General features: G+C 38.0%; 1 protein-coding gene across 1 annotated transcript; it reads left to right on the forward strand.

Moving 5' to 3' along the window:
• Positions 1 to 256: 256 nt before the first annotated feature.
• gata5 (GATA binding protein 5) lies at positions 257 to 23,221 on the forward strand. Its single transcript, XM_059978775.1, has 7 exons — positions 257 to 422; positions 1,172 to 1,903; positions 6,437 to 6,603; positions 7,648 to 7,773; positions 16,149 to 16,236; positions 20,533 to 20,657; positions 21,491 to 23,221. The coding sequence occupies exons 2-7, from the start codon at positions 1,375 to 1,377 to the stop codon at positions 21,653 to 21,655; spliced, it is 1,200 nt and encodes a 399-aa protein (XP_059834758.1). The 5' UTR covers positions 257 to 422; positions 1,172 to 1,374; the 3' UTR covers positions 21,656 to 23,221.
• The last annotated feature ends 18 nt before the right edge of the window (positions 23,222 to 23,239 follow it).

The following is a 23,239-nucleotide window of genomic DNA, read 5'->3' on the forward strand; positions in this document are numbered from 1 at the left end:
TTAGCGCTCTTCAAATTGGATTATGACGCCAAACGAATGGGTTCCCTGTCTCTTTAAGAAGTGTTCTGCTATGTAAATACAGTGGTGGTGGAGGAGGAGGAGGAGGAGGAGGAGGAGGAGGAGGGCCTGCGTCACGTGATCCCAGAGCTACAATTAGCTCAGTGAATTGGCAGGGTCGGAGCGGAGAAAAACACAGGCAGCTTTCTGAAACAAGTCACCAATCAAGATAGGAGACAGGTCAGTCGGTATCAGAAGCTCCCCGCGCAACAGTTCTCTCGCCGCTCAGGTCGTACTGACAAATTGCAATCTCCACCTTGCAATCTTGGATACTGGTACAACAACGTTAAAGAAGGGAAGAAGAGAATTCTCGGTTATTTTAATTTTTCCACTCAGTCCAACGGCCGGCTGCTTTGGATTCGATCGTAAGTATTCTGTTAAAGGTAATCTCCCCCCCCCCCCCCCAGCCAATGAATCTGCCGGCTGGAGTTTTTTTCCCCCTTATCTGTCAGGTTACCTTATCGCATAGATAGAGGATGCCATGTAAAACCTTAACTAAATTGCCATTACTTTAGAGTAGCACAGTTATCGATTTTTTTCTCTGTGATTTGTGTGGTCATAGATAATAACAACTTAACCCCAAGCTAGAAAGTTTTATAGGGCGCCCCGGGATGAAGGTACAAGCATTCTATTAAGTCTCCCGACTCTCTCTCGATATATACTATTTAAGTGTTTCCGCGACTCTGGCTGAACTTATACGTAATTGATATTCTATTGATTGAATAATTAGAGAAATATCAAATGCGATAAATTGCGTGAATTTGAGTTTTTGTCAGATAAGTTCTGAAATGGCCAATCTTGATCAACTGGACCGAACCAAAGCACTTAGTTAGAACAGACCGTGAAATATTTTCTTATTGCACGAAATGCTTCATACGGAAGCGCAGAAGATACCCTACAACTCCGGAAGTCTTAATTCAGATGAACGGCTGCGCTCATATATTTATTAAAGCTCGATGTCCCGATTTGAAAATGTTAACATAGTTGTTCACGTTATACGGAAGTTGTCACTTTGGACAGGTACTTCACTTTATGGATGGCATGAAACTGGCTGCGGGTATTACATTGGAGATTGTTGTCTGGGTAATTTGTAACTGTGATCTATTTGTTTCAGGTGACGTACTTACTGAGACCAGAGCGAGGATAGAGGAGAATTAAAGGTTTCCCGCGGTCACCTTCGTTTTGAGGGGCTCCTCTTTACGAAATTAGCAATGAACTGATTTCAAAGTGAAGACAATCTGAGTGCATTTGGAGCTGAAACAATTTGAAGTGAGCATTCGTTTCGGCGACGCATCAAGGCCTTAACTCGGTTAGAAGATGTACCAAAGTCTGGCGCTAGCTGCGAATCATGGACAGCCGACCTACCCTCACGAGGCTTCCGGCAATTTTATGCATTCTTCGGCGGGTTCACCCGTGTATGTGCCGACAACTCGGGTCCCGTCCATGTTACCCAGCATACCGTACCTCCAGAACTGTGAATCGGCCCACCAGAGTCATCACCTGAGCAACCACACGGGTTGGCCTCAGCCGGCGACCGAAAGCTCTGGATTCAACCCCAGCAGCCCACACCCTTCGACGACCTTCTCCTATTCTCACAGTCCCCCCATGAGCCACGGCGCAGGGAGAGACGCGGCGTACACTAATCCCCTGGTCATCAGCGCCAGCGGCAGGGAGCAGTACGGAAATGCCCTGGTCAGGTCGGTGAACGGAACGTATTCCAGCCCGTACCCTACCTACGTGGGGCCAGAGATGACTTCTGCCTGGCCACCTGGACCCTTCGAGAGTTCCATGATCCATAGCCTTCAGGCAAGACAAGTTTCCATGTCTGGAAGGAGATCCAGTCTGGGTAAGTCACTGAAATTCTTCAAGTGCAACATAAGAACTTGGAGGGTCCTGATCAACCACTCGAAAACAAGTAGAAATGTTGTACTCCCTCCGTCAGCAGAAAAAGGTTTATATTTCCAATACACCTTTGAGGGCCTTTTTTAACCACTGAAATATTGGGACGAACATTCGGAGCTGATAGCCACTGGACACTCTATAGCCCTTACCCACCAAAATAATAATAAATAATAGCAATTTTCTTCCAATAAAAGTGGAGTTTTATAAATAATAATGGAAACGTGGTTTTCCGATCTCAGCTGTTGCTGTTTGACATTTAATCCGCAAGTGGAAAGTTACGATTGTTATTATTTACTAATTTAATTTATAATAATAAAAACTAGCAATCATCTTTCAATAAAAGCCGATGTTTCTGAATCGTAACTGAAACGTAATATTCAGATTTTAACTGTTGCTGCTTGACGGGTGACGAGAAGTGGCGTTCAGTCCAAGCTTATGATGAATATGGTAAATATGGAGAACGGCGGAGGTTTAGAGATCTCTGGATGACCTCGGGGCAACTGTGTACCTAATAGCTTGAAATTACAGTCAGTGTTTGATTTATCACACCCTTCGACTGTCATTTGTTTTAAAAATGGGGCCACCTTTTCACCCGTTTTAAGCAGAGTGTAGTCCCGAGTGTTGCGATGCGGGTAAGCAATTGCTTCCACACCGTATTATTCATCCGAAACTATAGCGCACTGACATCTGTAAATAAGTCATTCTAAAGCTGTTCGCTGTGTAGGACTTAATTTCACGTAGCCAAATCGGACCGGCTCTCAGCGAATATCTTGTATGCATAAGATTGGCAAAAATTAGTCAAAAACTTAAATCCTTGAAACGTAACTATCTTAGCTGAAATTAGATTATGTATTACTCTTTTAGTTGATAAATTATCTGTAATAAAATAATAAATATTACTGATTTATTTTTAGATTAATTACTGTTATACTTTTTTGGAAATTATAATTATATTCAGCTGTTCTCTGTTGCCTGCTGAAGTTGGTCCTTGAACAAAGCATGCGAATTAAATCATCGCCGCACATTCATGTTCTAACTGTACTAATATCAAATAATAGCGAGTCACAGGGACGCTAAAATTTGGAACCAATTATTCGCTTTTAAAAATTGCGATACTTACATCCAAATATAAATTGTAACAACAAAATATTCTGCTGGGCATTGAGACACGGCATAGAATCATAGTAACTGTCTGTCCATTTAGCAACATTCTCTCCGATATATTTTTTGAGTTCCATGAAATGTGTTTTTGTAGAATTTATTTTCATGTCTTGAGTTCAAGAAAGCGGATCTTAGAGTTATATAGGATGACGTCTATGCACTTTGATATAAAAAATTACTTTCAACTTTAAATTTACTTTTACTTTGTTTACAAACTTAAACATCTGTTTGACTCCGGCCTTTTCAACATCTTTTGCGTCAGCCGACTTCTGCGTCTTCATAAAGGAAAAGGTGTATGTTCTGTGTCTTTCCGGCGGTTTTAGGGCAACCCTCGGGGGAGGCTGTGGTCCAGTTCGCTTTGAACCCCAAAAGTTAGCTATACTCTATACTTATCCGATCGTATTTTTACAACTTTCATGAACACGAACTAATCAAGATTGTACAGTGAAAACAACGGAAAAAAGAACATTTAAATAATCCACATCCTTATTGGTACCATCTCTTCCAACAGAAAACTGCTGATGCCATTTCCTTTAATTTTTCACATTGGCCGAGATGTTGCTATGTGTGACACAATAAAATAAAACCGTGGCATTTAGTCCTAAGTAGTAAATATTGCAATTATCTTTCTGGAAATGCGAGGGTTTCAAGGCCGCTTTTCTATCCAGTGCATAGAAATGAATCAACACTAGACCCGGAGATGCCTTTATTATGGCTAAGTTAAACATGACAATACCTCATTTTATTCGGAGTCTGGAAATCCAGTTTTGAAACAAAAAAAAAATGAGTTCTGAAATAATAAAAATACCCAAGACTAGTTTGGTTTGATTGGCTGCCGACAAACCTATTACACTGAAGTGTGTTTATCTCTGCAAATATTCAGTCTAGTAAATGCAGGGCTGTAATTTATGTCATTGTCCGATAGCATTAAGCAATGTAGATCGCCTGAATCTGGGTCTCGACAATACTCTTAGAGTCATTTTCTAACACTAACAGTTTTGAAGATGTTTAAAGTAACTTACGAAATTTATGGCTTGTAAGCCTATTAGGCACTTCAATGGATCACATTAGCTCAGTGCAGTCTCTTTAAAAAGTCTATAAGTCCTCTGGCACAATCTCCAAAACAATCTACAAATACGTCTCTTATTTACCAAAGATGAAGATAGAGAGACAGTGAAACTTGATCAACCATCCCAAGTATCAAACGCACTTCATTACCTGTAATACTCAACGTCTACTTTTAAGTGTCATAGGTTGGAATTAATAGGAATGATTGCAAATGTATATTTTCTAAATTTTAACAGCCCGTGGAGAAGTGATATCAGAATATAGATACTTTTTTAAAAATCTTTACATAATTCGATATTAATTTAAGTGATAAATACACAGTGATAATATTTATCACAAAAATTTAGATTAAGGGTGTTTCACATCGAAAGAAAAAAACGCTACTTTTGCCGGTTTCGCGAATCCAAAATATATTAAGGAGAATGTTTTTAAAACGTCAGCTGATTATTCAAATGCGTTTTTCTTTATAAATATATTACGATATTCATTTCAATCTGCCATCATACTTTTTTTAAATATTTCTTTCGTTAACAATTTTCGGACTTCCTGTAAACTATTATCGCAACTATATATTAACTTTCAACATTTGCCACCCGAACTCAATTAAGTTCGCTGCCCACATTCAGTTTTCTAAATCTACAGCTAAATAGATCTCAGTAGGCTAGAGTAGAGTCTGCAATCGCGCGCATAGTCGCCATGGTAGAAACGTCGTGTAGTACAGAACTGAAGTGTAGGATAGGAGTTATTGGTTTCGTCTGAGTAGATAGTTTTCTTTCAACAACTAACGAATCTGGATTTTTAAGGGTATATTTAACTCCTTTATATAAGAAAGGTATTTGTTTACAGCACGTTTTGACATCTGCAGGAATAAACCCAGAATGTTGACCTGTTTTCCGTCCACGGGCTGTCATTTGTCAGCCGAGTGCAATAGGTGTGATTGATAAATCGAGTAGTGGATCACAGAGCGTTCTGTAACACAAATGAGCATTCCATCAGTCTTCGGAGCCAGTCTCCTTGTCGCCACTAGTCAACATCCAAAAACACTTTGATGAAAAACGGGAAAGTTTGGCAAGGCATTATGATTTCTATCACCAACCCTCATAAAAAAAACCCTACAGTTTAATCGTCTTTTTCCCTCCTTTGAAATGATTTGTGCCTTCTAGTGGAACATACTTTACAGAGCACAAATAATAGTACAGTCCCAGGCGCGTTTGGGTGCCACTTTTTTATCACAATAAAATTTATTAGTTCCAGAATTGCCCCTGCAACAGAGAAATAACTTGGATTGTCAGATCAGTTTTGGTTACACAATATTAGTGCCGCTATCAGATGCTCATCTTCCTTACAGTGATATTTTAAGTTATTACTGAAGTACACGTATGTTTTTAGAAATGTTGAGGATGTTACGTGCATTTATTTGGAAAATGGTCTGTAAAGTACAGTTCACTGACGACTATCATTACAGCTGCTAACTGGAAGAGAATACTAGACTCTGATCAAATGTTGGTTGTTTTTTTTCTGAACAAGGGAATGACTAGTTGTACTTTACACGATCTAAAATTTCCTGATATACTGTATTCTGAAATCTCCTTGCATCATTTTAATCTAGAAATCTCTTAACTGGCTTCCATTTTAATATTAATGCAATGAAAAAGCAATGTTGTAAGGAATACTGATAGTTTGAATGAATATGTTGAGGGGCAACTTTTGTCTATGTGAACACACCCTATCCCAATTTTCTTGATCAACTGTAAATCTTCCTTATTGACATTTAATTTGTTGAAACATTGGAAAAATTAATCAATTTTTGCAAGATATTTCCATCAATTATTTCCACTGTTACACAAAACAGACATGAATGGTGATAATTGAAATTTATAATTAGTATTATTAAAGTGGGAAATATTGCAACCCGTTTGTTGCAATGTATCAATGAGTGGAATTCAATAATACCCTAGAAACCAAGTGGGGTTGATTTAAATGTTATTTTTCTTTGCTAATATTGTGGAACTGCACCCAGTTTGATACATGGGAAAGCACATTAGTTTAAGTGAATATAAGATAACATACTCCAGGACCAAGCAGGGTAATAAATAATATAATTTATTAGCTGTGGAGCCATTTTTTAAATTTTATTTCTTTTAGAACGCGTTTTTAACAGGATGCACTTCTCTGACAGTCGCAAATCTCTGCATTATACAAACCAGATGTCACTGATTTCTCCTTTCCCTTTTATTTGATGAAATAGAAATGTTGGAAGAGTTCCCTGAGGGCCGGGAGTGTGTGAATTGTGGGTCCATGTCCACTCCACTCTGGAGACGGGATGGGACGGGCCATTATCTCTGCAATGCCTGTGGCTTGTATCACAAGATGAACGGGATGAACCGACCACTCATTAAACCACAGAGGAGATTGGTAAGCAGTTTGTTGATCCTGATTCATTTGTTTAAAAATACCTTACAACCAGTGCGGAACATCTTGGAAGACCTGCTCATACATCTCTTCTAAATCTCATGATTCTCTGTTGAATAATCTGTGGAACCACTTACAGTTCAAAAAAGGACAGCCTGCAAAAAATATTAAGCACTGAATTTCTGTGGTTGTTTCAACAGATCATCTTTCTGTTAAAAATAAGACTTTCTCCTTCCTTTCACCATTGCAATGAATTTACTGATGGGTCAGACTGCTGTAGATCAGGAGAAAGATCAGGGTTTCATTGATTTTAGTTCTGAAGTCTGACAAGAAATTGGTAACTAAAGACTGGAGTGAGGGGCAGTGTGGTGGTGCCACTAACTCGTCCAAAACCAAGCAACCACAGGTATTGCAGCTTTAATTAGTTCCTTTTTAGACTCAATGCAACCTAAGCTCTGTTACTTAAATTATATTTAACATTCTGTCCTTAAACACCATTCAAGTTGCAAAGCCTGCAAAACACACTCATAATTTTTATGTCTTAAATAACAACACTACATCACAATGTTGGGGGTCAACAACTTCCTTGACAAGGTCAGTGTTGTGAAGAGGCATCCTTCAGAGGCCCATTCCCCCATTCTGAATAAACTACTTAGGCCTTGACGATATAAATTATTTTAGCCTTGTGCATTTCAATAAGTATGAGAGGAACCTTGGTCCTTTATCTCGGTTTGAAAACAACACACAGAGTTGTAGTTAGGCTTCCCTTTCTTAGACTACTTAATTTAAGCTTGTGGTGCATTATGATACTTGATTCCTTCTTGTGTGTACAAGCACACTTCAGAAAGTTATTTTCTCAAAGTGGAATAAAGGACAATAACACAATGAGAAAAATAAAATTATAATCTTACTACCAATCAATAAAATACTTCTGTAAATTCCAGTTATGTTGTCATTTTAGAAGTATAATTTTTTTTAAAAGTAAATCAAAGTAACATTGTGGATTATTACATTATTGAAAATTGCTCCGAAAATTGTGTTTTACAGTCTTCTTCCAGACGTGCCGGCTTGTGTTGTACCAACTGCCACACCTCTACCACAACCCTGTGGAGAAGAAACGCTGAAGGAGAACCAGTGTGTAATGCTTGTGGACTCTACATGAAACTTCATGGGGTAATACTTTTATTATTTCAACAATTAAAATTTAATAGATCTGTGAACTTTTCAAAAAGGGCAAAATATAAGGTTTATGACAGAATTTCTAAGGTTTGAATATTTACCAACTCTTATTCAGTAATAAAATGAGAGTTTATGCAAATTTTCAAACAAAATTTAAAATGGCTGGATGAATTTTTTTCCGTAATTGAGAGAAATTATTACCAGAGCATAATTATCAGATTAACTGTGAATTAAATCAATTGACCGCCTACCCTCAATGTCCTGATTGAAATAATCAATAAATAATTATAATTCATAATTAAGCAATACAAGATATTACACAAGTAAATTCAAAACCATACACCTGTCACTGAATCCATTTGATCATGTGGCAATTTAATAAATGAACTTTGTTCTTTAGGTTCTGTAGCTTTCAGGTACAAAGTTATCTCAGAGTTGTTTGCAAACCATAAGCAAATCTGCAGCGTCAGAGAACCACTTAAACTCATGTTTATAATCAACAAGTTTAAACCAGATTGTGAACTAACATTGTTTACAGCCATGTTTGATTCTGTGACGGCTACTTAAATTTTTGAATAAGGTGCTTTTCAGTCTTAACAAGTCTTTTTAAGTTCAGTTTCAGTGAAATTTAATATTTTGAAGATATGCACTTTTCCACATTATAGACAGATTCATTGACCTTGTATCATAGATCATAGCAGAGGTGCATTAGTGTGGGTCAATGTGTGGCTAATTGTAGACAAAACAGAGAGATATGGTACTGTGCAAAAGTCTCAGGTACACACACACACACACACACACACACACACACACACACACACATAAATATATATATAATATAGCTAGGGTACCTCAGACTTTTGCATAGTACTGCAGTAATTTTATGTATTGCACTAAGCTGCTGCCATAGAAAAAAATAATGATGATAAGTGATGATAAACCTGATTCTGATATAGGTCTCTGTAAGATATTCTGTAATGTTCAATAAAATAACTATCTGGGATCAAGGGACCTTGCCTGGTGTTTCAGGGCAGGGTGTGGCTGTATCCATGCCTCCCCTTGCCCCTGCGCTCCTTCTCTGCACCCATCCCACACTTCTCCTGCAGTATTCCCAACATCCTTAATTTCCTTCAGATTTACGAACTTGCTGTTTGTTCCACATTGACAAATAGAGTACCATGCAAAAGTCTTAGGCACCCTAGCTATATATACGTGCTTAAGACTGCATTTTACTGTATGAGAATTGCAGAAGAACATGCTAGTTTTAATTTTCATTAATTAGAGAATTGCTATTGATTTGGAAAATAACATTTTTAAGATATCCAAAATTTACAAATGATAAAACGAACCAATGAGAGTTAATATCAAAAAATCCATGTTTGTCAGTGAACTGAGAGGTGATAAAGTGTAACTGAGACTACCTGTTTAGTTAATTAGCTACTGGAAATTCCTTCTTAGTGTGGTAAGTGACAAAAGAGCAAAACTGCACTCTGGTATGGAAGGGTTAATTTTCTACAGGCGAATAGGATTGACAGGATTGTTCTGTGGGATCTACCATGGACCCAATAAAATGAGTGGCCTTTATATGTAATAAACACGGGAGATTAGGTGGAAAGCCATGGATTATGAATTAATCTGATTTTAATAACAGAGCAGCAAGAAGATTTGGGAAAATTGATTAATAAAAGTGTGTTTTCAGTGTTTGGAGATAATGAAGGTGAAAGAAAGGCCTGTGGCTTAAAAGCAAAATGAATGATACCACTGAACTAAAGCAATGCACACAATGCTGGAGGGACTCAGTAGGCGAGGCAGCATCTATGGAAAAGAGTAAACAAGCAACGTTTCGGGCAGAGACCCTTCATCAGGATCTGAGACCGAAACTGAGAAAAGGCCTTGGCTTGAAACATCAACAGTTTACTCATTTCCATTGATGCTGCCTGGCCTCCAGTATTTTGTGTGTGTTGTTTTTGATTTCCAGCATCTGCAGATTTTCTCATGTTTCGGCTACCACTTAACTTACAACTGACAGGTTGACATTCATATTAAAAGAATAGTTAAAATAAAATTATTAAAATAAAGTGGGAGAGCAAGAGAATGGAACAGTGGACACATGAACTCAGAAGGGGGAGTGTTTGTCTGCTGAACCTTTGGAGAGGAAATATGATGACAGGAAGGGCTTAGCAACTTTAACAGCTCGGGAAGGTTTGGACCCAGGGAACTACTTTAGTCAAGGAGACGCAAGAGACTGCAGATGCTGGAATCTGGAGCAACAAGGTCAAGGACAGGATTTAAGGATTATGGGATAGCTTTTTAAGTTAAGTGTGCCAAGTAAAATGGGAAGGTTAGACAGACTGTTTTGAGAACTGTTCAAATAAACTCAGTAAGAATAGCAGAACAAGAATCCATGGGGAATTTTTGTTTAAGTCATTTGCTAATAGGAAAAAGCAAAGCTATAACTTAAAAAATCATTGGGAGGAAATGGACAGATGATGTGGAAGTAAATTTCAATAGTCTCCCCCTTCAATAATGCTACCATAGCCCAGGGAATACTAAGAATATCAGAATTTATTTAGTGCTTTTGTATAGAATGTAGGTTTCACTAGCAAGGTCAGCATTTATTTCCCATTCTTAACTGTACTTGAGTAGGTAACTCAGACCTCATACTGCATTCCTTGTGATGGTTCTTCCACATTATTGTTGGGTAGCGACTTAAACTCTAGTGATGATAGAGGCGAGGGTTAGTGTGTGACCTAGGTAGGAAATTATCATGCACTGATTCCTCCATCTACATGCAATCCTCCTCTCTCATCTGAATGTGGTGGATTTGGGAAGTGCTGAAGAGTATTTTATTTTTATGTAAAAGGTGAACACAACTCCACAGTGCATTGGTGTAGAAGGGAATGAATGGTCAGGGCTTGACATTTTCCAGAAAGCTGAAAAATGCAGCAAGACCACAAGAAGTTAATTCTCCTTGAAGGTTCAAAAGCAGAAGCCAAAGAAATAAACATTATAACATAGTCCTTTAGAATGCATCAAGTAATAGATTATTTTAGAATGTAGAATGTAAGGCACTGCTGTTAAGCAACACAGTCTGCAAACCCCAATTTATTCCCAGTACATTTACAACAGAGAAAAATTGCATATTAGCTTGAACCTCTTCACAAAATGCCTTGGATTTATTGATGAAAGAGTGAATAGGCAAGGTTTTGGTGCACCATACCAAAGATGCCCTGGACTCTATGCATTGGTAAAATATAATGGTTAGAAGACCAGCAGTCTGAGTTGGGAGACATAGTAGCATATTAGCTGATGTGATGCCTTACAGTGCCAACGACCCGGGTTCAATTCCACTGCTGCTGGTGAGAAGCTTGTACGTCCACCCCGTGATTCCTCTGGGTGCTCCAGTTTCTTCCCACATTCTAAAGATGTATGGGTCAGCTGGTTATTTGCCTACATGGATGTGGTTCATCAGTGCGAGCTTGTTGGGACAGAAGGGCCTGATATTGTGCTGTATCTGTAAGTAACTACATAGACAGATGACAAAATCATGAGATTTTAACCAATGAACTTCCCATCCACCTCTAGCCAAAATGACTGAACTCCAGCAAAAGTCTTTACTGCTTCAGGTCCACTTCTATATTGCTGTCATGATTGAAACTACAGAAAAGTTTTGATGTAAATTTATTACACAATGTCATCATTGGAGAGAGTCCAAAGGAAGTTCATGAGGTTGATCCTGGGAATGTAGGGGTTGACATATGAGGAGCGTTTGGCAGCTTTGGGCCTGTACTCACTGGAATTTAGAAGAATGTGGGAGTTCTCATTGAAACCTACTGAATGTTGAAAGGACTAAATAGGGTGGATATAGAGAGGATGTTTCCAGTGGTGGGGTATCCAGAACTAGAGGGTACACCCTCAAAATTGAGGAGTGACCTTTTAGAACAGGAGGAATTTTTTTTTCCAGAGAGTTGTGAATCTGTGGAATGCTCTGCCTCAGATTGTGATGAAAGCAAAGTCTGTGGGTATATTTAAGGCGGAAGTTGATCATTTCTTGATCGGTCAGGGCATCAAAGGATATGGTGAGAAGGCTGTTGTATAGGGTTGAATGGGATCTGGGATCAGTCATGATGAAATGGCAGAGCAGACTCGATGGGCTGAACTCAACTCTTAAGTCTTATGGTTTTATCTAAGCCTTTTTATGTGGAGTTAACAATCTGTTTCAAGTGTGGTTAAGTCCATGGAGCTGGGAGATGCTGGGAGATTACAGTAGTTTTATTCTGATCTGTTGGTATTTCAGTATTAAAGCAACAAAGCTCAGGGTTCTTACAGAAACACAGAACTTAATAGCTTGCTGGCTGTTCTTTAGTGATAGTTGAATGAATCGTAAGGTGTCTTATAAGAACTTTGATAATAAATTTATTTTGAAGTTGGAATTCTCTGTTTGGGCTTTGAAGTGGGACACTTGATGGAATTTAGCAGTGGAATGCAAACCTGCTGCCAATTTTTCCCAATATATTAATCGGGAAATATGCCCACCAAATCTGTACCAGTTAGACCCTACAAAAATGTGAGTCTGCCGATTTCAATGTAAAGGAAATTCATGAGGTACATGATGATTTACTATTTTAATAGCTTGCATTTACAAAAATCCATGTAGTAAGAAAATGTTTTTAAACTTTGTTACTTTTTTAAGTGCTTTTGAAGTTTAGTGATAGTCAAAAACATTTTCTTTTGCTGACAGCTGACTAAGCTTCAGAGTATGGGAGTTTATTTCTGCTCATTTTGGGTGGCCATTATGTTATACAAGTTCCTGCAGCCCCGGAATATCTGGCAATTTTGAATCAGAAAGGCTCTGGGCGGCATGACAAAGTATACAGACTCAGGGGAAATAAGTCCATACCCATGCAGATCACCATGAGCATGGGCAGCTCACTTCAAAGAGCAAACTTTCGCTCAGTGGACACTTTATTTGCAGCCTCAAATACATAAAAGAACAGTCACTGAGTGTATGTTCATGGTCTTCTGCCACTACAATCCATCTACTTCAAGGTTCAACATATGCGTTCAGAGATACTCTTCTGTAAACCACTGTCGTAATGTATGGTTATTTGAGTTACTGTTGCCTTCCTGTCAGCTTGAACCAGTCTGGCCATTCTCCTCCAACCTCTCTCATTATTAAGGCACTTCCACCCATAGAACTGCAGCTCGCTGCGTTGTATTTTGTATTCGCACCATTCTCTGAAATCTCTAGAGACTGTTGTGCAAGAAAATCCCAGGAGATGAGTATTTTCTGATATAATCAAACCACGCTGTCTGGCTCCAGCAATCACTCCACAGTCAATGTTACTTAGCTCACATTTCTTCCCCGTTCAGATGTTTGGTCTGAATAACAATAATAAAGTTCTTGACCATGTGTGTATGCTTTTATACATTGAGTTGCTGCCTCATGATTGGCTGATTAGATAAGGTGGATTCCAGTTAATTGGGACATAGCAGGACCAGTACATTTTAGCCCAATTAAGTGGCTGCACCAATTAGTCAAAATTTCATTGAAATAGTTAAAAAGGTATCACAAAGACAAACCACCTGAGTAGTTCATTTAACTGAGTTTAAATGAAATGCAGAAAAAATTAGAACACTACCACTACTACTACAGTACTATAAAGCTGTGTAGTAGCTCCAATTGATGGAGGAATCATCCAGTGTACACTGCCGTGCTCTTTTGATTGACTGTAAATGAGCAAAACCACTGCTGACTCCTAGTGCATGTTGCAATGAGCGGCTGAAGCGGACCCAAGTGCAGGACACAGACACGGAGGTAGCGTTAACAGACATGTGTTTACTAATGGTTGTAAGGAAGACCAGAGAGCGAGGATTAGAGCTCACGTGGATGTGAGCTTTGGACAACAAACTGGAGGAACCTGGACCCGGAGCTGGGTCATGGAGCCTGGACCTGGACACAGAGCCAGGACTCGGAACTTGGACAAGGACACAGAACTTTGACTTGGACTTGGACACAGAGCTGACAACACCATACACGGAAAGACAATTCATATCTTGGCTCGGAGGAGCAGCAAACGGCCAGCTGGATATGAAATGACAAAACCCAACAACAACAGACAATTCATGTCTTGGCTCGGAAGATGGTCCCTATTCTCGGTGGCCCGAAATGAGCATTGCCACACAGCCCCAGAGGCTCAAGTGATGGTCCAGAATTCTTGGCAGCCCAGAACGTACATTGCCGCTCTGGCTAAGGTGACGGTCCTGCACTGAGTAGAGGTAAGCTGGAATTTTTATGCTGCCAGTTCAGATGAGAATCTGCTGCCCTAATCACGGAGCCCAGTAGAACATGGGGAAAAGGCAATTAACAGAAATGAGAAGTCAACGGACAAGACCGTGACAGTGCAGACAATGCACTGCCTTTGCAATCACTGGAATCATAGCCTCCTCCAAATCTTAAGTTTGGTTGTCATATTCAAGACGATACTTACAAATTCTTCATAACTTCTAATTTGTTGAAGTTGTGAAATCATTCCATTTTCACTCCCAGATGTTTCTGGTATATCCAAGCCTGAATGCTTGAAACCACAGTGAACAAAACCATTCTGAACTGTCTTACTGCTTCTTCTCGCCAACTATTAGTGACAAAAATCACACTTCTTGAACACTAACACATACAACCAATGCTATTTAAAACTGCTCCAAGCACGGTGTAGTGTCTTAACAGCCACACAAGCGCTCATGACTGACACTGGTTAGAGATTGTTACAGTCTCCTGTCCCAATTAAGCAGCATAGTGTCCCACATAAATGAAGGGAACCCTTGATATTTTCTCAATTAGATTTTGTTCTATAAGAATTGTCCCCAGCAACTGATGACCCAATTAACCAGAATCCACTGTATTTGCATTAATGAGCTGGTCAACTGGTGTCCCTAAGAATGTGGCCACTGGGTGTATTATTCCATTGAAAAATTAAATATTCATTTCATGGATGCATATTCATGTCTGAGATAGAGACATGTTTTAGACAAGACAGCAGTGAAAGTCATGATGATCAGGCAAGAAAATTGATTTGAGATCAAAGTTCAAAATAGAAATTACTGAACAATGCAATGGGAATGACTGATCTTTTTGTTCTTTTCCTTCTTAATTCATGAATTTATACAAATTTTAAAAGATTCTTAACTTATAAAAATTTAATTTTAATGTATTTCAAGTCTTTAGTGTTTCAAATCACTGGAGACTTTCAAATAGGATGGGAAAATGTTAACTTTTGCGAGGGCACAGGAGGATTCAGAGCTGTGCCTCAGGATCTACAGCTTGAGGGCTGTTCACTGCTGACGGACCACTCTATTGCGGGATGCCTGCAACAGTAGTGCTTCCAGGAGATTGGGAGCAGCATGGGTGGTAAAGTTTAGTTTGATTGTTTGGGGTGAATCCCACAAGAGGCAAATGCAAGGTGTGGGCTGTTTCCAACACAATCCCCCCCCCCACCCCAATGATGTAATTTTCTTCAAGTAAACATATTGAAAATTTCATCTTACTTTTACATGATCTCTTTATCAAAAATAAATTCCTCAGCTTTACTAAAGAAAATATGATATTGAGCAATGTACAGAGAAGGGTACATGTAAATTTGAGAAATACTTTGTCTCCAATCTGACCACATTGCAGTCTTCCAAACTGAATATCAAATACAACAACTTCGGTAGCTCACTCTTTCTGTCAGTATCAGACTGATTATTTCCGCTCTTCATTTTGGCTTAGTTTTCCTTATTCTGTTCATTTAGTCTGACCTGCTGAACATATCTCATATCTCGTATGCATTTATAACACATTACCCAGATAAGGAGGCATAACGTGTTTGTATCTGCCCCTACGTCCCATTTGAGTTCTCCATACAAGAGATATTCACTTTGTTCTACCTATTCCTTCTCCACTCCTCTCCTACTGTAAAACTGATGTTCTTTTTCTGTACCCATTCTGTCACAGTGTCCCAGACCTGAAACAGTAAATGTTTCCCCTTGCTGCCTGACATGCAAACATTTCCAGTATTTTCAGAAAGTCTAAGAGTAATTTTCTTTTAAATTTTAAAAGCAGTTTTCACTTTTTGATCTACCATTTTTGGAATGAAGTGTCCATAGAGTTTTCTGTGTTGATATAACTGATACAGAAGAGAAAAACAAGTGTCTCCAGGATATGAAAGAGAATAACTGAGAAGGGAACATTGAATAGGTTCTACTGAACACCATAGATTTGGGTGTGATATTAGTTTAGTCTTGTTTCTGCACTGCATACAATGTAATGTGTTATGAGGTACTTGGTGTATAAAACAGGATTCACATTGTTATTGTGCTTTTTCCGGCAGGTACCACGCCCACTGGCGATGAAGAAGGAAAGCATCCAGACGAGGAAAAGGAAACCCAAGAATGTTAACAAATCCAAAGGTTCTTCAGGTGCTTGTATATTCCTGCTATCGTTGTCAATAACTTGAACTGTTTTCCATTCCTTGTGCTAACCTTCAAGCATGTTCTTCAATAGTAACTGGGCAAATGGATCATTGTCCATGTATTGCCTCTGGCTAGAAGAGGCAGCATCCTATAGCAATGCCATGCCACCTGAAGATAAAATCTAGATTGGTACAGGCTGCATTGTAGCACCAGGCAACTGTATAGATCTTTTTTACAGAATAACAGTGTCACAAAAGTTATCCAGCTTTACCAATTCCTCTTTGCCAGCAATTAGTGCTCCAACTCATGGAATATTTAGTTGTCAGTCTGGAAATAGTTTCAGGGTTCCAGACTAAAGATGTAACTGCTCAGATGAACCTGCAAGTTAAGAGCAGGTGCAGGCCACCCAGGCTCTCAAGCCCCTCCTCCATGTCTGGTCTAATTGGAATTACCAAAGTGCTGAGCTCTCTCCTCCCCAAAGCCTCCTGCCTTTTAGGAATCTCTCTTTTCCATAAAAATATGCAAAGATTCTGTTTTCACCACTCTTGGACTAAATGTTCAGTAACATGAGAGGAAATAGTTTTCTCTCATCTCCAACTTTAAATATGTGGCTTCTTATTTTTAAACTGTGACCCTTAGTTCTAGACTCTCCTACAAGAGAAAATATCTTCATCACATCAACACTGCTGGGGTCTTCTAAACTTGGAGGCTGGAAGCCCTTTCTGTCCAATTTTCTTTGTATGTCAACCCAGCCAGTCCAGTAAATCTTACTGAAATTGCTTCCAATATCTTTACATCCTTCCTCTAATAAGGAGACTGCATAGAGAATATCATTTGTGGACTCACCAATATCACTGAAAACTTCTGTATTCAAGTACCTGACAATAAATAACATAATTAGCAGGTAATATGGTGCCCCTCAGCTCTACTAGATTTGATCTTGACTTTGGATACTGCCCAGGTAATTCTTGCACTTTCTCATTGTGACAGTTTGAGGTTCCCCTCACATCCCAGAGTGTGCTGGAAGGTGAATTCGTAAGTGTAAATTGCTCCTTAGCATGGAAAAGCCACAAGAGGACTTAAAGCGGATTGAGGGAGCAGTTTGATGAACAGGATCAATGGACAAGAAACCCTGCAAATGCAAATATAAATAAATAGTAATAAATAACAAGCATAACAAGATAAAGAGTCTTATAAGAGTCTACTTTAGATTATTATTCCTGCCAAAAAGGGTAACTTCACATTTTCCCACATCTTAGTGCATTTTCCTGGCTGCTGCCTGCACATTAAGCTTATCTGCAGGTTCTCCCCACGTTGCAAACACCTGATGTGTAGACGCCCAGTTTATATGAAAGAGCATTTGGGAGACTGGTGGAATTGAGGGCGATGTATTTTGCAGACTGCTGTACAGCTTTAGAACAGAGCTGAGGAGGAATTTCTTTAGTCAGAGTATGGTGAATCTGCACATAGATGCTTGTGCAGGCCAAATCATTGGATCTAGTTAAAGTGGAAGTTGATAGGTTCCTGATTAATAGGAGGTTCAAAGGTTATGGGGAGAGGACGGGAGAATAGGATTGAGAGGGATAATAAATCACCTGTGATCAAATGCTGAAGCAGACGTGATGGGCCAAGTGACTTAATTCTGTTCCTGCAGTTTACCTTATGGTCTAAAAGTTTGGAGGCAATTTCTGTTAAATGGGAATTGGGCAATTCTGTGTGCTCTCTTGCCTCAACCTCCTTACCCACCTAAGCTGCAATAATCATGGGCTGAACAGAGCTGGGAGTAATGAGCTGAATCACTGAGGCTCAGTGAGTTTGGCTGACAGCCATTCTTCCCTTACTAGCTTACTGTCCCAACGCACCTCTGTGATTCAGACCCACACGCTATTTTTGTTCCATTCTGACTCAAGAACGGGTATCAGGAATGTAACTCCTTCATAGCATGGAGACAGCCTGTATATCCTTTGTATCCTCTATGTCCTTTTTGCAACTTAATTTCCAACCTACTTTTATGGTTTCAGTAGGATGACTGCCTTACCTTCAGTGCCTTCAAGTCATTATAACAAATTGCAAAAACTGAAGTTCCAGCACCAATCCTTATGGCACAACATTCATTACATTGTCCCAACCAGAAAAAGACTTATTATTTCTGCTCTCTTTTCCAATAACCAACCAATCTATGCTATTGTTATATCTCCTTTTATTTTTCACAGTAACCTTACCAAATACCTCCCGGAATCCAAGTATAGTATATCCACAGGTTCCCCTTTCTCTAGCACGTTCCTTCTTCAAAGAAATTCAATAAATTGGTCAATAGTTTTTCCTTCCACAAAACAGTTTTGACTTTACCAGACTACTTTAGATTATGTTGTGCAAACGCCCCAGTAGTAATCTTTAGTAATATCTTCCAATAACATTTTACCTATGACAGATATTAAGCAAACTCACCTGCATTTGTCTGATTTCTATCTCCCCTTTTGAATAAAAGACATCTCTTTTTTTTCCAACCTTCAAATCTGGGCAAGTTTGAAAAATTCAAACCAATGCAACAAGTCTCTGACAAGCTACCTGTTAAATACAATTGGATAAAGTCCATTAGAATCCAAAGACGTGTCAGCCAGAAGCTCCAACAATTTATTCTCAAGTGACTATAATTTCCCCTACACTCTTGCCTCCAATTTCAACATTCAGGGCACCTTTTCAACAATGTTACTTGTATCCATTATAATCAAGACCAGTGGAAAACACCTGAGATAAATATCACGGAAACTCTTGCTATCTACTTTTATAGTTCTGGCAAACATTGTCTGGGACATAAATATTTGCTTGCATCTCAACTGATAAACTCCTCAATATAATTTGCCCTTTCACCTTAGCTTGCCCTTAATTCAAATTCTAGTTTTTAGTCCCATTTTCCTCTCCCTCAAACTGAAATTGTTTCTCGGTAGCATTGATGATGACATGTCTTCACTAGGAATTTATTAGTTAATTCTACTTTACTGCATAATGCCAGGACTAGCATTTATTCCCTCAGTAGCTTCAGAATATGTTATTCTAAGAAACTATCCCAACGTTTCTCTGATCTCTTCATCTAAGCTACATTTATCTATTGTGGATTAAAATCTCAATTAATTACCATTATAAATTTCTAACAAGCTTCCATTATTTCATACGTTGTACACTGTCCCACTAAGTGGTTACTGTCAGGGTGCATGTACACAATTCCCATATTTCATTTTGTGCCTTTGTTATTACTCATCAGCAAACAACCCAATATATATCCCAACTTCTTGAATTTAGAGCATCCCTGTATTGTACTAAAATCTTCATTAACAGGTCCACTCCTCCACTTTTCCTAGCTTCCTAAAAGTAATACTTTCTTTAAACTTCTGGCCTCTTTGCCCTCTAGGTCATATTTTAATTTGCACTCTCTAATCATCTGTTCTGGCAATCAGATTCAGAACCTTTAGTTTTATTCTTATTATTTATATCTGCTAACTATATCCGCTGAATAGCTGTTGGATTTGCACTCTTGATCCTCTACCTATTACAGACTGTTCATCATTTCCCAAGTTAATAGCTTTCTCTCTAGCCTTGTCTTTTTGATTTACCAATCTTCCTACCTTTGATCCCTTGCTCCAATTATTTAGTTTTAAATCCTTTAAACTTTCCCAGTCCAGAAAGTCTTTTATTCTTACAGTTTAGTGGGTTAAAATAATTAAACAATTCTAATTGAATGTTATATTTCCAGATTGGCCTTGTCACCAGTACTTTGTCTTCCTGAAACAAAATGTTGTTTATTGAGGTTTTATGAAGTGCTAGATCTTTGCTGAAGCTCAGTAATGTACTGAAAAGAGTGCTACATCATTGCAGTCCCAGCCTGCTGAGGGATCAGAATCAGAATCGGGTTTAATATCATTGGCATATGTGGTGAAGTTCTTTGCTTTGCAGTAGAGGTACAGAGTACGGCATAAAATTAAGATTATGTATAAAATTATACTAGTGCAAAAGAGAGCAAAAATAGTGAAATTCCTGCTTTAAACTACATAAAAATTATTGTTTTGCTACTTGTCAGATTCTGCTGTGTACAATATTGATGAGCATAAAAAGACCATTAACTGAGAAAAGCAGTTCCATACTTGATGTAAAATGGATGCACATCATGTCTTCTGTAACATTACTGTAGAGATGCCAGTTCTTTTCTATCAATGGCTTCAGTTTCCAAGAATCAAGTGAGATTATCTTAGACATCTGTCATACAGTTCAGAAGCTGAATGATTAACAAGTTCTATTCTCTTTCAGGTACAACTTCAGGAACTAATTCTCCATCTTCTATATCGAACTCTGAAACTGCATCAACTATCAAAACTGAATCTGATTTGGCCTCATCTCCATATGCCGGACAAACAGTGGTGTCTGTTTCTCAGGTAAAGTAACAAGGCCTTGTAGCATCATTCACTTGCAACCAAACCATTGAATAACCCTAGAATATTAAGACAAACAGCTGACATAGTGATTACAGAGAAGTTAAAATAAATTTGGAAATCCATTGGATTTTTATTGGACAATTATTTTAAATATTAACTTAGTTTGATGATTTTGAGTTAATCTGTATGGAATAATGAACCATGAGTAATGAATTCAGGTCTTCCTGAGCTTATGATATGATTCCATTCCTGTGAACTGTTCATAACCATGGGGTTCCCACACAACAGCCAGCAAATCCATACTACCAACCTCATAGCCACTAGTTTTTATGTGTGGGGTGTAATAATATGGACATTCATAAACCAGGAAGGACCTTCATCATCTGGGCCATGCCTATGGTTAACTCCCGTCAGGGAGGAGGTACAGGAAATTGAAGACCCACACTGAATGTTTCAGGAACAGCTTCCCTCTGCCATCAGATCTCTGAATAGTGGATAAAACCACAAACACCACCTCACTGTTTCTCTTTTGCACTAACAGTAAACTGTATTTTATTGTAACAGTAATTTTTTAATGCCTTGCACTGTCCTGCTGTGTCAGAACAACAATTCACATGTCATGTGTCAATGATAATAAATGACAATGATGTGTCAACAATTCATATGTCAATGATAATAAACTTGATTCTGAAATAATTTTTATACAGTTACACTTTTTACTTTTACAGTATTTTTAAATGCTAGCTTTTATTCAGTGGATTAAAATATCAATATACTGTAAATAGTGTATTACTATACAACTGGAATAAGTTCAGTGATTCTTATTTCTGTAGGCACCACCCACAGCAATGATAAGTCGTGAAGATTTGAATCCTGGTCTTTCACACTTGAAATATGTAACCGAAGATTATTCTTATACCTCAGCCACTGTGATCCCACAGACTGGAGTTAATTTTCCACTCAGACAAGACTCTTCGTGTGCTTTGGTGCTGGCGTAAATTACAGTCGTTTTTGCAGCGTTTCTGCATCTATCATTGAGTGGATAATCCAAATACCCAAAGGAACTGAAAGAGATAACATGAACCCAGGTATTTGTATTGTGTTTTTCTGATTGGTGAAATGCTATCTGAATATCCCAGCACACACTTCTATTTCCATCTCTGGGAACAAGCCTTATTTGTAAATCAATTAATTCCAATATCTCCGGCATCAAGCGATCAAGTGAAAAGTATGCTGTTCATCTCAAAACTACAAATGAAATCGAAACCATTTTAAAGTTGTCTTTTTGTAAACTACTTGTGAGTGCAATTAATTTCATTAGATCAGTAATAACAACTGATCCTGTTAGGCTAAATAACTTAATAATTTAAAGGGAAAGTGCGAACAGAAATTATTGTATGTTATGTTGAAATACTGGTTCTTTCAATGGACATATTTCACATTTGTTTTGAATATTTTAATGTTATACTAAGGTGCCATCAGTTCCTTTTTAGAAGTTTTACAGTACTTTGCCTTTCAGATTAAAAAGATGAATTCATTTGTCTATAATCTATAAATATATATACAAAATCAAGGCTTCCAATCTCTACATGGGAATATTCACAGATTGTTAATGGGAAAATAGGATTTGGCAGCATTTGGCATGTAAAATATGTTGTAGAAAGGTTATTATAACAATGCTAATGTTTTGCATATTCAAAAAATACTAAAGCTCTATTTACCTCTGAGACACTGTTGTAAATACAATATATTTAACAACACAGTTTTCATCAATTGTTATGTGAGAGCTAAACTGGGAAGCAAACTAGGAAAGCGATGTTTACTGTGGATTTGCTAACTTGCAAGCTGAACTCTGAGGTACAGTGGAGAAATCACTCTAAGCCGTAGAAAATCCATTGACAAATACACAAGATACCTCAAAAGAAATTGAGTCATTCTCCATATTGATTATTTGTATTAAAAAATCACTTTTTTTTGATTCTTACTTCATGTCTAATGGTCTATTCAGAATATTTATTAGTTAAATGAAATTCGTGCAAACCAATTAAGCCATTAAATCAGTGGCAGACATTGCGTTATCAGCTTGGATGTATTTCAGCATCATTATATTACTGGTGCTAATAAACAGAAACCTGAGAGACTGTTTTCCCTTCATTTTAATGGGCATGCAGAAAGAAGTGGTTATCAATCTGAAAATTTAATGATAGCAAAATATTGAGTTAAAATAAGTGTTCTCTTAGGTTACAGATGAATGAAATGTATTTTTAATTATGCAAAATATGGCACTTAATTGCTATATACCATTACAAATTGCCAACCACATGAACTGTAATTGCAAAGAACGAGATTAGCTTTAGAAAATACATTAATGAAGTGATTTGAACATCACAGTTTGACTCATGTTATTGATCTTCAATTTACTGACTGTATCACGCATTTTTATACATTTATCTAGAGTATTGTGCACATTTCAGAAGTCTAATTAGTTTATGATTGATATGGACAAGAAAATGATTACTTTCAGTAATTTTGCTGTCAAATGTTTCATCCTTACAAGGTTGACAATAAATACAAATAATTTA

This window comes from Hypanus sabinus, chromosome 9 (genome assembly GCF_030144855.1).
Source record: "Hypanus sabinus isolate sHypSab1 chromosome 9, sHypSab1.hap1, whole genome shotgun sequence".
In the NCBI taxonomy this organism is placed as follows: domain Eukaryota; kingdom Metazoa; phylum Chordata; class Chondrichthyes; order Myliobatiformes; family Dasyatidae; genus Hypanus; species Hypanus sabinus.

What these genes read in the sequence shown, in the direction of transcription:
- gata5 (XM_059978775.1), top strand. Translation starts at nt 1,375, where the DNA reads ATGTACCAAAGTCTGGCGCTAGCTGCGAATCATGGACAGCCGACCTAC. An exon ending in TTAAACCACAGAGGAGATTG is followed by an intron (nt 6,604 to 7,647) that starts GTAAGCAGTTTG and finishes TGTGTTTTACAG; the next exon opens with TCTTCTTCCAGACGTGCCGG. An exon ending in TCTACATGAAACTTCATGGG is followed by an intron (nt 7,774 to 16,148) that starts GTAATACTTTTA and finishes TTTTTCCGGCAG; the next exon opens with GTACCACGCCCACTGGCGAT.